The sequence below is a fragment of the Melanostigma gelatinosum genome (assembly GCF_949748355.1).
Source record: "Melanostigma gelatinosum genome assembly, chromosome: 12".
Taxonomy (NCBI): Eukaryota; Metazoa; Chordata; class Actinopteri; order Perciformes; family Zoarcidae; genus Melanostigma; species Melanostigma gelatinosum.
In genome coordinates, this window is record NC_136645.1 from 1199875 (window position 1) to 1216147 (window position 16273).

Sequence of the window (16273 nt, forward strand, 5' to 3'; positions counted from 1 at the left end):
CATAATGTACTAAATGAACATCATGCTGTATTGAAGAAGACTTGAAACTAGAGATTGAGACATAAACTCATGTTTACAATGTTTACTGAGGGAATAAATCAAGAGAGAAGTAGAGTCATTTTCTATAGACTTCTATACAACCAGAGGAGTCGCCCCCTGGTGGACACTAGAGAGAATGCAGCTTCAACACGTGAAGCATCGGCTTCACTTCTCAGAACCCGAGGTTCACGCCTGCAGACGAACCAAGATGGCAAACTTTATTTCTCCTTTCAACCTTTACAAAGGCAGCGCAGAGCAGATCCACTTCTGGTCTTGAAGATCAGATCTCATCCAGCAGCTTTAATGAGTTGTGGACCCACCTGTGTTCTGATCTCTCTGTGTGTCTTCTCAGGTGATGTCTTTTGTGGCCACTCTGCTCTACTTCCTGCACACCATCTTCTCTGCCATTCGATGGAAGAGGTCCTAAAAACCCCAAAACACAAACCAAGACGACCAAAAGGAGAAGAACCCAAGCTGAGCAGCCGACCGGAGCAGCTGTCGTGTTTGTGCTCTTTCTTGATGTTCTCAGCAGGACTCAGTTGAATGAGTATTGATGAATGTTGATTGTTCTGGTTAACGAGGTCGGCCTGAACATTATTACCCACAATTCACTATTTTCTTAATCCGGAATGCAGCAGTTTGGTGACAAGAGCCTGTTCAAGTTCAAATATATCGTACAGAGTACAAGGAAGGACAATGAGTGTCAATAACTAACTCGAGATGTAGGAGCAGGTACTACACTATGATGTACATCTAACGTTTTTTACTCGCACTGTATTTTTTATTACCAAACAAGAGAAAATGTTCAGTTCACCCAAAATACCAAACACAGAAGACAGCGAGACTGTTTCTGAGGCAGCGCGTAGATACAATAAGCATCGTCACAGATTGTTTTCTGGAGATTAATCACAGTAACGACGACGCCTTCTTAAATCTGTCAGCAACAAACATAAAATTGGCCACTGATGCACCAAGTCAGCATGAAAACAGCCTCGAGCGACACGTCTGTGTGGCACCAACAGAGGCTCAGGTGTGAGCGCTGACTGAACAGGTGCATCCGTGCAGTGCGCTTTAAACATTACTGAGCTGTTGGCTGATAAACGAGAGAACCCACCAGAAGGTTCTGTGGCCGTCAATCATCGGTTACTTTACTCTGCAGGTAAAGTGACCGAAGACCCCAAAACACCTGTTGAGTTTCTTAAAGTACACAATCCTGTTACAGACGCAGGAAACATCTCTAGAAACCAAAGTAACATGAAAGCATTTCATGAACGTTCAGCAGCGATGGGACATTTAATAACTCGTCTTCGGAGGTTTGCACCATTAAAGACCAAGAGAAACCTGGAACACGTCAAAGCCTTTACTTCCTGTTTGTGTTCTCCGTGTCTACGATGAACAGAAGACGACTTTCTCTCGTTTCACTCAGTTACTCAAGTTGTTTTTGTTCTTTTCTGAAAGCTCAGATTCACTGCATGGATGGATGTTTCCACATGAGTTCTTATTTTTGTTTGGGACGTAAATATTGAAATTGTTTCCTTTTGCAGCTGTTTTTGGAATCTCCGATATTAAATAAATGAATTTGGCGTTCAAACGTCGTTTGTTGAGACTTTTCTTTTCACCGCAGAGACTCAGCGCGTCCACGGCGATCAACAGGTTAAACTCTTCCACCTGTTCATCATTTAGATTCTCTCCATTCTATATCACATGACTGCAACGCTCCTTTGAATGAGGACAAAGAATTCAACAGAGCTTAGAGTTGTATTTTATGTATATTATGTATATTTGTAAATCTCAACGTATATTTAAAGGTTTATTCTTCTTCTTGAGTTGTTTCTGCTGCTTCCTGTGACTAACAATCATTACATTACTGACATCTGAACAATGAAAGAGGGAGTTGAGCTCCAACATGGCAGAGCAGCGAGCAGACTGAACTCCACCCGCCAGGTGTTGGTTTCAGGACACGAGTTCTCCATCTTCCATGACGCACAAACATGAGACTGACGAGGTGATGCAGTGACTCCACACGTTTACCATCTCTGCAAGTAAATGTTAAAATCTACGGCAAACAACTCAGTGAACATCAGTAAGACTCACCTTCCTTCTGTACGTCGACATCTCATGGACCTCAACATCAGAGATTAACCCCACGCGTTCTAAAAAAAGAACTTCTGCTCGTTGCATGAATACAGTCGTTTGTACACTTCTGTCTTCACAGTCAACTTTGTTGTGTTGAGGAAATATCGTAAAATACTTGGTTATGTTTAGGAAAAGATGAACAGTCAGGTGACCGTTCTGTGTCTCTCTGCTGGTTTTTGACCACGAGTGACATCTTTCACATTTAAAATATGAATTAAAAATGTTTACAATGTGAATTCAAAGTATCTGTGAGGTTGAAGTTGTTGAAATGAAATGTCTGCACCGCGGCCCCGGATCTCTTCTACTGCCCGAGCTGGTGAGTGGACCAAGACAAGAGGACGAGGCGGATCAGCTCCATCTTCAGCCCTCGTTGAGAGTTCAGCTCAAAGACTTTTAAACACGACGGATACTCAAACAAACTCAATGCTTTCACTTTGCTGCTTCACGTGTTTTATCTCAAAAGTCAAAATGATTCATAAGATACATCCAATGAAAATGAATTGAAGTCATACTGAAGGACAAAGTAGACACAGTATTCACAATGAGTGCACTTTATGTTTCATGTTTCATGTTTATATAAAGGAGAGGTCAGACAGAGAGAAGTAAAGTCATTCATTAATGCAGCGCCATTCAGGTTCAACTGAGATAACGCTACTCTCCTTTCTGCACTTTAGATTCATACTCTTGGATTGGGAGAGAGGGAGAGAGAGAGGGAGGGAGAGAGAGAGAGAGAGAGAGAGACAGAGAGGGAGGGAGCGAGGGAGGGAGGGAGAGGGAGAGAGAGAGAGGGAGGGAGGGACTTCATGATGAACTTCATGAAGAACAAACACAGAACACGCCTCACTGATGCTCATCTACAGACTCACTCACAGCTGCAGTGTCTCATTATGCACCGGATGCAGTGCGCTGGTGAACGGTGTGCAGTGCCAGGCTGCCACTAACATTTACAGACAGGAAGAGATAACATCATGTTTCCATTGAAAACACCATGACTACATTAAACTCAAATATTGTACAAAAATGTCAAAAATAATATGTTCAAAAAGTGTGTTCAAAGATTTAGATTTGTTAAAAATGCGACAGATTTGGTGATTAGTACTAATGTGATAGGATTCATTTAAAAAAGTGTAAAGTGTTATTATTATTCATCATTTGTATCAACATGGGACAGAGTTCACGATTTGTTCAAAATGTTACAGTCCTCTGACTTTCAAATGTTGAAAGAGATTCACAAATAAATGTTGCATGTTGAAATATATCTGTTTGCTTCCATCATTGTTAATTATTGTGAGGAACAATTAGCATAAACGTGATCAGACGGTCTCTTCACATATATTATTATTATTAAAAGGTGATCTGTGCAATTTTGTTATTCAGGACGTTTGTATCTCTGTGTGTACTGCTCAGGACCCTTAAAGTCGCTCTCGGCTTCAAAGGTTGGTGACGCTGGTGGAGAGCATCTTAGTGCCTCTCCTCCACGAGGGAGCCGTGCTGGCTGTTCCCCCCTCGGAGGCACGAATGGGCTTTTTCTCCGGGACTTCCTAATGACCCAGAAATGAAGGGAAACAAGACAGATGCTGGATGTGCACGTCCTGAATGGCTACAACGCACAGAGACCTTTTGGCCTGCTGACCGACACATACTTCCATGTGCGTGTCGTGTCCTCGGGATGATGTCAACAGCTCACCTGGTGGTGCCGCTCGGTCTGCTGCACATGAGAAACTTCAGCGATGGTTTGAACGGCTGCGTTACATAAGATTGGGGACATCTTGGCGAGATGGTGCTCCTGGGGTGCGTCCCTCATTACGTCCGGGTTTTCACGGGCCGCACCCTGGCAGGTCTGGGCGGGACATTGAGGAAGCCAGGGTGGTAGGCACATCGCCAAACTCCTCCCTTCACTTCAACCTGTTGGAGCTTGTTGTTGAGAATGTGCTGCACCATTTCACTCCACGGCTGAGGGGGAAGCATGTTGAGGTGGGACAACACTGAGGAGGTGAACCTCAACAGACAGGAGGTTGTCACACCCCCTGTCCTTCACAGGACAGTGATGTCTGTCCTGACGTGGCAAGATTGTCACCTTTTCTCTCTTATTCAAAATGAGAGAACACCCAGTGTCCCTTTTCCGACCAACGGCCTGCTGAATGCCCCCCCCCCCCCATGCTCCTGATGATGCAACTTCGACAGGGTTCAAAGCAGCACCTGTCCATCTCGCTGGTAGCTCCAGAGAGTCCCGGCTCCAGGTTGTTGGGGCGCCTTGCATCACTAGCGGTGGCAGACCCGTTACCACAGCTGCCCACTGCTCTGTGTCAAGCAGAGGTGTTTCATCCTCTCACCACCAATTCTGGGTCAGCACCTCCTGGTCTGAATGCTTAAGGATGAGACTGAGCAGCCTGGGTCTCCTGGTCCCTGTTGTCTCCACGTATCAGAATGCACATGTCTCCTCCTGTCAGAGGGATTACTTGACTCGTTGGTGGACTGATGCCAGATGAAGGGCCTCGCTCCTCCTTCCTGCTCTCTTGAGGAGATCTGGTCTTTCCTGCAGGTTGTTGTTGACAGTGGTCGTGTTGTTTCCATCTTGGGGGTGTTTGCTGCAGGAATTACAGTTTGTGTTCTACATTCGGTTGTATTTTGCAGTGTGCGAGCCAGCATGCTCTCATGACTATTCTGACCCACAATCCTTTGCACAGCAGATACATGAGCAAGAGGGTCAAAGTTCAAGGAGCCACGTGATGAGGAAGCAGTATGTCCCAGTTGAATGCAGACTGCATGCATCAGTATGTCGTTTGTGAGGAAGCTGCAGTTTGTCCTAAAAGTACAAAGAAAGAGTAAATGCTTCAGAACGCAGCTTCAGACTGATGCGTGGGGAAGTTGTCCCGCCCCAACAGCTTCAACCAGATCCACAAAGTGGAGTGAAGAATAAAAACACTCTCAGGTCAGACTCTGTTGTCGTAGTGAATGTATTGATTCAAGATACACTCTGCACAACATTTGCTGCAAAGGTTTCTTGATCCTCTGTTCCCTTCTAGTCTACATACACAAGAAGACAAGGAGACAAAGAGGGGCGTGCATGGATCCTCTCACTATCTGGTCCAAACAACACAGTCCAGGCTGCTGTTTGTGTTCACAAAGACATTTGATCCTGTGAACGCAGCTCAGCCTGAGACTCAGTCCAACCAGTCAGACTGCATACTGAGATGGTGACGTGAGGACGCACCCTCTCTCTGATGAAGCACAACAAGCTGCTCACTTCACTTCGTCTGATGGAAGTTTACGTTGACGTGAAGCACGAAGCTCCTTCTCTACACAGACCTGCTGAGGACAGAAGAGAGCTGCACACGGATGAAGTTCATGCTGAAGGTTCAGTAAGTGGAGCTGCGATTGGTTGGAATGACGTCATTGATTGTTGTGAACGTGTGATTGTTTAAAGCTGCTTTCAAACACAAACGTCAGCTGGGAAACAAGATGGCCGCCTGTGTGAGCAGGCAGAGAGAAGCTGCTGTTAGTTTGGATGTTGAAGTCCAGATGAAGTGTTGCTTTGAATGATGACGCTGTGATGAAGAAGAGGAGTTCAGGCTGATCTGGGGTCTGTCAGGACTGTTACTGTGTGGAGCACTAGGACCCAGCAGGGACCAGAGAGCTCACCTGGGCCTTTGTTGCTGCACTGAAACACACCTGAGAGACTCTGTTTGTCTCACCTGCTGCTTTCAGTCCTTTCAGGCCACAAAGCTTCATCTTCATTTCTTCCTCTGCTTTTCAACACATTTACTCCGTGTTTGAATGTGTTTGTGTTTCCTTTAGTGTTCACTTTTTCTCTCATTGATCAGCAGGTTGTAGTCGACCTTTTACTAACAGATCAAATCAAATGAAAGCTTCCACATGTTCCCACAGTGTTCTCTGTGAGGACAGCTACGTGTCATGTGACTCTGCTGTGTTTGACTGACTTCTGGACTCTGAAGGGAGATCATGAGGAGAAACAGCTCAGCTCCATCTGTTGGAGGTTGATGAACAATATTTAACTTGTGAAACACTGTAAACTTATAGGACGAGCGTTTAAAATGACGTCTTTTGACACGTTGTTAACGGCGTTTAAAAGAAGGAAAAGTGAAGTTTGTTTAATCTCCAGAAATCTAAACTTTAACAGATGTTGGAGATAAAATGAATAATTCTATGAACTCGTTAAATTAAATATGTAGTATTTATTCGGTATTCTCTAAAACCTTTTACATGTTTTATAATAGTAACTAAATGTGTTTGTACTTGAGTTTTGCTCTATTGTGTATTTACAGCTAATATCTGTATTTAATGGTGTTTTATTACAGTAGAATATATTTTATTTTACTGTAATTTAATGAGAACTTCGGCTGACAGACTTTTTAACATTTTATAAAGATTTGTTTTTCAAAGCGTGCACATTAATCAGCAGGTTGTAGTCGACCTTTTCTTAACTTTTCTCTTCAGACTTTTCTGAGTGAAAGAGCAGCTGAGCAGCAGAGAGAATGTTTCCTCGTGTGCTTTGAGTTTTCACTGTGAAAACAACTGAAGTCACGATGAACAAAAGGTTTGTTGACTTCAGTCTTTAGTGAGAGCAACAAGAAGCCAAAGGGATTCAGCTGACACTGATAGGAAACAGAGAGCAGCTGATACAGGAGAGATGATGTAGAGGAGGAACGAGTGCTGATGTGCTGGTCAGTGATTGGACGGATGCTTTCAGCTCTGCTCTCACTGGTTCCTCTACACATGAAGCTACAAAGTGATGTGAATTCAGCAGCAGCTAACAAGGTCACATGACTGATTCTGGATTATTGGACGAGCTGCTTCCTGCTCTGACTGGATGCAGTAGACGTGGAAACAGAGGAACATTTCAAACGTTGAAGAGCTTTTCAAAGTCACTCAAATAGAAGTGAAAAGTGACGTCATCCCCAAAGAAAGGCCAATAAAAAGCCAGATGAAGAGTCTTCCTCTGGTCTTCCAACAAGCCAACAGACTAAAGAGCGTTGTGAACGTCATCTCTGAGAGAGGACTCTGCAGCTCAGAGGGACAACATGGAAACTGTCCCATGAGTGTCTTTAGTGTTGAGGTGAATGAGCTGTGTGTGTTTGTCATGATGAAGAGAAATAATGTTGTTGTGTTTGTGTGAAGGTGTGGACTCTGCTATGAATCAGTGTGAGGACGGAGAGGAGGGAGTCCCTCCCTCTAAAACCAGCCACACCAAAGCTCAGAGGTGAGATGACCATCTCTACCTGTCCATGACTCAAAGTCTTTCATCCACTGACTCTGTTTCTACATGTGACCAGGACCCATCAGGGACCAGACGGACCTGGACCTGAACCTGGACCTGAACCTGAACCTGAACCTGGGCATGGACCTGAACCTGGACCTGAACCCAGCTGTGTGTCCATGAAGAGCGACCAGTCTTTGGGTCGTTTTATAGTCTTCAAAGATGGACGCCACTCTGTTGATCAAAGGTGAGGATTTCAAACTGATGATGAAAACAAAGTGATGATGATGATGATGATGATGATGATGTCAGAAGGACTCTCTGTGGGTTAACACAGGGGTCTCAGGTAAAACTCTTTTCCACCACATGGTTCCTCTCTTCATCCTGATTGGACAGCATTACTCTTCAACCATCATGGTCACCTCACTGCATCACTTCCTGTCTTTGCTGCACTGAATACAGCTTCAACCTCAACACTGAAACACTTCTACATGAAACATTGATTACATACTGCATGTCTATTATGTAGGTTTATTAAATCACTGAATGTATCTGGTGTTTCTATCAGGAGGAAGCTGGAACAACCTGGACCTGGACCTGGACCTGAACCTGAACCTGGACCTGAACCTGAACCTGGGCATGGACCTGAACCCAGCTGTGTGTCCATGAAGAGCGACCAGTCTTTGGGTCGTTTTATAGTCTTCAAAGATGGACGCCACTCTGTTGATCAAAGGTGAGCATTTTAAAATGATGATGAAAACAAAGTGATGATGATGATGATGGTGATGAAGAAGATGATGATGATGATGATGGTGATGAAGAAGATGATGATGATGATGATGGTGATGAAGAAGATGATGATGATGGTGATGGTGATGAAGAAGAAGATGATGATGATGATGATGATGGTGATGAAGAAGATGATGATGATGATGGTGATGAAGAAGATGATGATGATGATGATGGTGATGAAGAAGATGATGATGATGGTGATGAAGAAGATGATGATGATGATGATGGTGATGAAGAAGATGATGATGATGATGGTGATGAAGAATATGATGATGATGATGGTGATGAAGAAGATGAAGATGATGGTGATGATGATGATGAAGAAGAAGATGATGATGATGATGGTGATGAAGAAGATGGTGATGGTGATGAAGAAGATGATGATGATGATGATGATGATGGTGATGAAGAAGATGATGATGATGATGATGGTGATGAAGAAGATGATGATGGTGATGGTGATGGTGATGAAGAAGATGATGATGATGGTGATGATGATGATGATGATGGTGATGATGATGATGATGATGATGATGGTGATGAAGAATATGATGATGATGATGGTGATGAAGATGATGGTGATGATGATGATGATGATGATGATGATGATGATGAAGAAGAAGATGATGATGATGATGAAGAAGATGATGATGGTGATGGTGATGAAGAAGATGATGATGATGATGATGGTGATGAAGAAGATGATGATGATGATGATGGTGATGAAGAAGATGATGATGATGATGGTGATGGTGATGAAGAAGATGATGATGATGATGATGATGATGATGATGGTGATGAAGAAGATGATGATGATGGTGATGAAGAAGATGATGATGATGATGATGGTGATGAAGAAGATGATGATGATGGTGATGAAGAAGATGATGATGATGATGATGGTGATGAAGAAGATGATGATGATGGTGATGAAGAAGATGAAGATGATGGTGATGATGATGATGAAGAAGAAGAAGATGATGATGATGGTGATGAAGAAGATGATGATGGTGATGAAGAAGATGATGATGATGATGATGGTGGTGATGATGATGATGATGATGACGACGATGATGATGGTGATGATGATGATGATGATGGTGATGATGGTGATGAAGAAGATGATGATCATGATGATGATGATGGTGATGTGTTTCTATCAGACTCTCTGTTGTGAGATCTCCAGGTTTTAACCCTTTACTGACTCTGATGAAGTTCTCTGAGCACCAACACTCTTCTTCATTGAAACACATTCACACTGGGAGCTGCCCAGTACAACCAGTCTGACACTGAGACGCTCCACTGGAGCAGCTGGAGGTTCTGGGTGCCTTGCTCCAGGGCACTTCAGCAGTGTAGAGTGAGGGAGGGAGAGCTCCATGGAGGGCTTGGTGAGAGCTGTTGGGACTAAAGCAAACTGACTGGTGAAGAAAACAGTGAGCTGAAAGACTGAGCTGTTGATTCTCAGAGGGATCAGCAGGACTAGTGAACCTTTACCACTACAGGGACTCATCTGATCCACATCCACACATCACTTCATGGACCTTCACCTTGTGTTGGTCTCTGTGTGGACACACACAATGTGAGCTGATCTTCATGATTCCTCCACAGAGAGGACCAGCAGAGCTCAGAGGTTCCCAGAGGTCCGTCTGCCCAGCAGCATCAAACACACCTGGACTCCATATTCATGGTCTGTACATGTACAACTACTGTTACATCTCTTGTGTTCACAATCATCTCCGTGCTGCACTCTGTAGACCAGTGGATCGTCAGTCTGTCCAACATGGATCTGATGTTTGCTTCCATGCTTTTAGTTTGTGTCATTCATAGAATGTTCTGTTCCAGCTGCTGGAGGAGAACATCCTCACTTTTGTGAAGAACGAGCTGCAGAAGATCCAGAAGGTTGTGAGTTCAGATTACCCAGAATGCTTAGAGAGTCAGAGGGAGGATGAGGAGGTGTTGGACGGTGAGGATGAAGAGCAGAGGAGGAGCAGCAGAGAGGCATTTGAGAAGATCACACTGCACTTCCTGAGGAGAATGAAGCAGGAGGAGCTGGCTGACTGTCTGCAGAGCAGTAAGAGGATTTCTCTAAAGATTCAACATGCTGGATAAATGTGACGTTTACTAACGTCTCAAGAGATGGACCAACATGTATTCATAGACTCATTCTGTGAGGAAATGACATGTTGAAGTCTATTCTTTGACTCATTGATCTTCTTTGTTGTGTTCATTCAGGACTTCTTGCTGCAGTTTGTCAGCGTGAACTCAAATCTAACCTGAAGAAGAAGTTCCAGTGTGTGTTTGAGGGGATCGCTAAAGCAGGAAACCCAACCCTTCTGAATGAGATGTACACAGAGCTCTACATCACAGAGGGAGGGACTGCAGGGGTCAATGATCAACATGAGGTCAGACAGATTGAAACAGCATCCAGGAAACCACACAGACCAGAAACAACCATCAGACAAGAAGACCTCTTTAAAGCCTCACCTGGAGGAGAGGAACCAATCAGAACAGTGATGACAAAGGGAGTGGCTGGCATTGGGAAAACAGTCTTAACACAGAAGTTCACTCTGGACTGGGCTGAAGACAAAGACCACCAGGACATACAGTTCACATTTCCATTCACCTTCAGAGAGCTGAATGTGCTGAAAGAGAAACAGTTCAGCTTGGTGCAACTTGTTCATCACTTCTTCAGTGAAACCAAAGCAGCAGGAATCTGCAGGTTTGAAGAGTTCCTGGTTCTGTTCATCTTTGACGGTCTGGATGAGTGTCGACTTCCTCTGGACTTCACCAACAATGAGGTCCTGACTGATGTTACAGAGTCCACCTCAGTGGATGTGCTGCTGACAAACCTCTTCAGGGGGAAACTGCTTCCCTCTGCTCGCCTCTGGATCACCACACGACCTGCAGCAGCCAATCAGATCCCTCCTGAGTGTGTTGGCATGGTGACAGAGGTCAGAGGGTTCACTGACCCACAGAAGGAGGAGTACTTCAGGAAGAGATTCAGAGATAAGGAGCAGGCCAGCAGGATCATCTCCCACATCAAGACCTCACGAAGCCTCCACATCATGTGCCACATCCCAGTCTTCTGCTGGATCACTGCTACAGTTCTGGAGGATGTGTTGAAGACCAGAAAGGGAGGAGAGCTGCCCAAGACCCTGACTGAGATGTACATCCACTTCCTGGTGGTTCAGTCCAAACTGAAGAAGGTCAAGTATGATGGAGGAGCTGAGACAGATCCACACTGGAGTCCAGAGAGCAGGAAGATGATTGAGTCTCTGGGGAAACTGGCTTTTGATCAGCTGCAGAAAGGCAACCTGATCTTCTATGAATCCGACCTGACAGAGTGTGGCATCGACATCAGAGCAGCCTCAGTGTACTCAGGAGTGTTCACACAGATCTTTAGAGAGGAGAGAGGACTGTACCAGGACAAGGTCTTCTGCTTCGTCCATCTGAGTGTTCAGGAGTTTCTGGCTGCTCTTCATGTCCATCTGACCTTCATCAACTCTGGAGTCAATCTGCTGTCAGAAGAACAAACAACCTCCAGGAGGTCTAAAGTCTTTAGAGACAAACCTAAACCAAAACGTCTCTACCAGAGTGCTGTGGACAAGGCCTTACAGAGTCCAAATGGACACCTGGACTTGTTCCTCCGCTTCCTCCTGGGTCTTTCACTGGAGACCAATCAGAAACTCCTACGAGGTCTGCTGACACAGACAGGAAGTAGCTCACAGACCAATCGGAGAACAGTCCAGCACATCAAGAAGAAGATCAAGAAGGATGTGTCTCCAGAGAAAAGCATCAATCTGTTCCACTGTCTGAATGAACTGAATGATGGTTCTCTAGTGGAGGAGATACAACAGTCCCTGAGATCAGGACGTCTCTCCACAGATGAACTGTCTCCTGCTCAGTGGTCAGCTCTGGTCTTCATCTTACTGTCATCAGGAAAAGATCTGGATGTGTTTGACCTGAAGAAATACTCTGCTTCAGAGGAGGCTCTTCTGAGGCTACTGCCAGTGGTCAAAGCCTCCAACAAAGCTCTGTAAGTACAGAGAGTTAGATTAATGTGTCATAACTTAAATACTTTATCTTTACTACATATTGCTTATTTTTTCTTCATCCTTGTCTCTTCAGACTGAGTGACTGTAACCTCTCAGAGAGAAGCTGTGAAGCTCTGTCCTCAGTTCTCAGCTCCCAGTCCTCTAGTCTGAGAGAGATGGACCTGAGTAACAACAACCTGCAGGATTCAGGAGTGAAGCTGCTGTCTGCTGGACTGGAGAGTCCACACTGTGAACTGGAAACTCTCAGGTCAGATCAAGTTAATTTGTCTTCAATGTTTACATGTGTCTCTAAAGTATCTGATCCATGCAGTGTAAACTATGGAACCAGAGGAACCAATCTCGGAGACTATAGGGAATTTTTTAACTTCCGTTTGTGTCTCCGTCATATCATAAGAACCTTGTAGAACAGCCAATTTGATCCACAGTGGATTAAAAAACGACAGTTTGAAACAGTTTTCATTCACAATAAAACATCACAGGATCATCTTGCTGTTCCTCTTATTCATGCTTTGTGATGTTATGTTTGATATAATTGATGAATGAAAAGGAGAAAAGCAGAGGTGGAAAAGAGACTGAAAACTTGAATGTCTGTCTCTACAGTGACGATCTGCTGAGAGTTTGATGGTTGTTTATTTCTGCTTTAGAACGTAACTGACATGAAATCAGAATATGAAGTTTAATTTCTATTTTCTCTTTCCATTATTTAAAAGAATTTTAGAAATTTTGTACAGTCATTTTTTTCTCACTCTGCTGTTATAATTTGAAATTTCAGAGTTATCAGAAATGTTGTCAGATTGTTGATAGACTTTAATGGGTGTTTGGTTGTGATTAGAAAACAATCAGTAACTATGTTAATGTGACCCCACAGTAGCCGACAGTATCTCAGTTCTGCAGTAACCTTCCAGCCTCACAGTTCCCTCAGATCATGTGACATGTGTGTTGTTTTGTGTGTTGGCAGCCTGTCAGGCTGTCTGATCACAGAGGAAGGCTGTGCTTCTCTGGTCTCAGCTCTGAGCTCCAACCCCTCCCATCTGAGAGAGCTGGACCTGAGCTACAATCATCCAGGAGACTCAGGAGTGAAGCTGCTGTCTGCTGGAGTGAAGGATCCTCACTGGAGACTGGAAACTCTCAGGTATGAAGAGGCCTGCTGCAGCTACATCTCAGTGAAGAACCAGCAGCTGGTTGTGGACGTGGTGTGTCAGAGTCCAAAGAGGTTTATTGAGGACTGGACCAGAGTTCTAGGGGGACACAGGCAGTGCTCTGTGGCTGCAGACGGACTTGAACTGTAATATTTTCACCCCAGATTACAGATAATAGAAACCAGTGTTGACTGTTGCTAGGAGACGGGATGTGAACAGCTTCGTACATCCAACCATCCCCCCGACCTCCTCCATCAGAGGGTTTGTGGCGCTGTAGTGATTTCAGGATACTTCCTCCTTTACTGCTGAGAGACAACCGTCATTATTACACAAACACAAGAGGTCGCTTGTCAGGACCAAAACACCAACAATCAAGATTGTATATCGACAACGGATCAGCTGACTCTGTGTGACGGTGAAGAGTCGTGTGGTGGTGATGAACCCACAGAGAACCGTCTCCATCTCTGCAGCTCTACAGCGTTTCAGCCTCTTTTAGCTCCTGGTTTTGGTTCTGCAGCACATTTCCTGTTTGCTTGAGTCTCAGTGTTTCCAGCAGCAGCTGTTTCCATCCAACAAGCTGTGATGAGCAGCAAACAGCAGACAGACTCAGTTAGAGACGAGCTGGTGAACACAGTGGAGCATTTAGCAGCTAAAGAGACAGATGTTTCCCTCAGGAGGTGCTGGAGACCAAACACAGAGCGGTGAGAGAGAGTAGTGGACTTCCATTCATCAGGAGACTGTATATCATCATCATCTTTTGAACTCAGAGAGAAATCGCCCCCCCCCTGCCTCCATGTGCTCTCAATCGCCTCCAAAACACAACAGCAGGTTTGAGTCAAAATCTTAATGGATTTATTATCCAACAAACATAAAAACAGTTACAATCAGTTCCAAACTGAATCACACTATTAATAACAACACAAACATAAATACCATGAAATGTGAGATCCAATCCGAGCCACCAGGAGGCTGGTATCCTCCTCGGTCGCCAGCAGAAGATCTGAAATCCCCCAGAGCTTCAAACCCTTTTGTCCCCTCAAAGTTACATCTCTCAGCTCATCGATCAGCTCATTGATTGGCTGAAGTGCAACAAGCCCCTCCTTGGCTCTTGACCTATTGTTCTGATCTTAACACCTCCCCCTGCCATTTTCCAACCCCCTCTCACAGACACTCAATGCATGAAATGACTCTTACAAGTCAATATACTGTATCACATAATATCCATAACTAGGAGCTTTAAAACTTACATTTCTCACAATATCATGTGAGACATGACTACTTCATGAGCTGATAAGATGTCACATGTTGTGTTCACAGCTTGTTCTCACTGAACCACAAGTGGACAAAGAAATGAATAGATGCAGGTTCAAACATGTGACTCACTGACTGACTGGAGAGGAAACTGAGTGTGAAATGGATGATGATGGTCAATATAACACTGATAATAATACATCATGAATAAGTGAAGATCATGAGCTGTCGTCATGGGCCAATCAGAAGAAGCTCCAGTGAAGTCACAGAGTATGAGCTGATGAATAATAAGTGCTCATGTGAAGATGAATAACAAAGCTCTGTGTGTGAGAGCGATGTCATGTCCATGTCTCCATGCTGCTCTGACCCCCCTCCTCCTTTCAGGGTGGAGCCTGCTGGAGTCCGATGGTCCAGACCAGGTCTGAGGAAGTGTAAGTGTGCTTTGAGTTTGATTCATGGAAACAAAGCATCTTCAAACTGTGACATCACTCATTCACATCTCTGATGTCATCGTCAAACACATGATCGATTCATAACTGCAGCTGTGTTGTGTCTTGTTCTCTCCATCAGATTCCTGTGAACTCACACTCGACACAAACACAGTGAACAGAAAACTCAAACTGTCTGACAACAACAGGAAGGTGACATGTGTGATGAAGGAGGTTCAGTCTTATCCTCATCATAAAGACAGGTTTGATGAGTGGCCTCAGCTGCTGTGTAGAACTGGTCTGACTGGTCGCTGTTACTGGGAGGTCGAGTGGAGAGGAAGAGTTGATATATCAGTGAGTTACAGAGGAATCAGAAGGAGAGGAAACAGTAATGACTGTATGTTTGGAATGAATGATCAGTCCTGGAGTCTGTTGTGCTCTGGTGGTCGTTACTCTGTCTGGCACAATAAGACAGAAACACCCATCACCTCCTCCTCCTCCTCCTCCTCCTCCTCCTCCTCCTCTGGTAGAGTAGCAGTGTATGTGGACTGTCCTGCTGGCTCTCTGTCCTTCTACAGAGTCTCCTCTGACACACTGATCCACCTCCACACCTTCAACACCACATTCACTGAACCTCTGTATCCTGGCTTTGGGTTCTGGTCCAGGTCTGGTTCCTCAGTGTCTCTGTGTCCTCTGGAGGAGGGAGAGTCTCCTCCTGCTAGAGGAACCTTCTCTCTGCTGACCAGATAGTTCAGTGTGTACAGGATCACACACAGCTGGTGTGAGTGAGGAGGATGTGGGTAGCAGTTTATCCTCAGGGTGGTGTTTGTGGTGTTCTCTCTCCAGCATGGCTAGAGGTTGATGGAACAATACTCTGAACAGAGTGATGTCACTTCAACAAGCTTCCTCTCATTCTTGAAGGTCGTACATCTTATGTGTCCAAACAGAACATCATGTATTCCTTGTACCCGGAGAGCAAGTCTCACTATATTACAAGCCTCTCTGATCTCTGGATGAACAGAGATGTGTTGTTAGCAAAACGATATATGAAGTGAAATAAACACGTCTCCTGATTCTGACCTCAGAGTGTCCGTGTGTTTGTACATGTGTTGTCTCTCAGTTCACATGTGAATATATGAGTGACTTTTCACGTGTGACATGTTTTAAATTAGATGCTTTTAGAAGAAAAAGAAAAAGTGGTTCATAAGAAGATCA

The 16273-nt window shown here is 44.5% G+C and overlaps 2 protein-coding genes across 2 annotated transcripts in view; both read left to right on the forward strand.

The window, feature by feature from the left end:
• LOC306786072 (myelin and lymphocyte protein) overlaps positions 1-1572 on the forward strand; it is a 5892-nt gene extending 4320 nt beyond the window's left edge. The window contains exon 4 of the mRNA XM_079280706.1: positions 392-1572. Coding sequence (XP_079136832.1) covers positions 392-466 — 75 coding nt within the window. The 3' untranslated portion in view covers positions 467-1572. The remainder of the gene's footprint in view (positions 1-391) is intronic.
• A 3839-nt stretch (positions 1573-5411) lies between these two features.
• Positions 5412-16014, forward strand: LOC306786060 (protein NLRC3-like). Its single transcript, XM_079280688.1, has 11 exons — positions 5412-5537; positions 7315-7396; positions 7470-7640; positions 7962-8126; positions 9794-9872; positions 10028-10256; positions 10418-12221; positions 12314-12487; positions 13199-13372; positions 15015-15061; positions 15201-16014. The coding sequence occupies exons 2-11, from the start codon at positions 7329-7331 to the stop codon at positions 15806-15808; spliced, it is 3519 nt and encodes a 1172-aa protein (XP_079136814.1). The 5' UTR covers positions 5412-5537; positions 7315-7328; the 3' UTR covers positions 15809-16014.
• Positions 16015-16273: the final 259 nt, after the last annotated feature.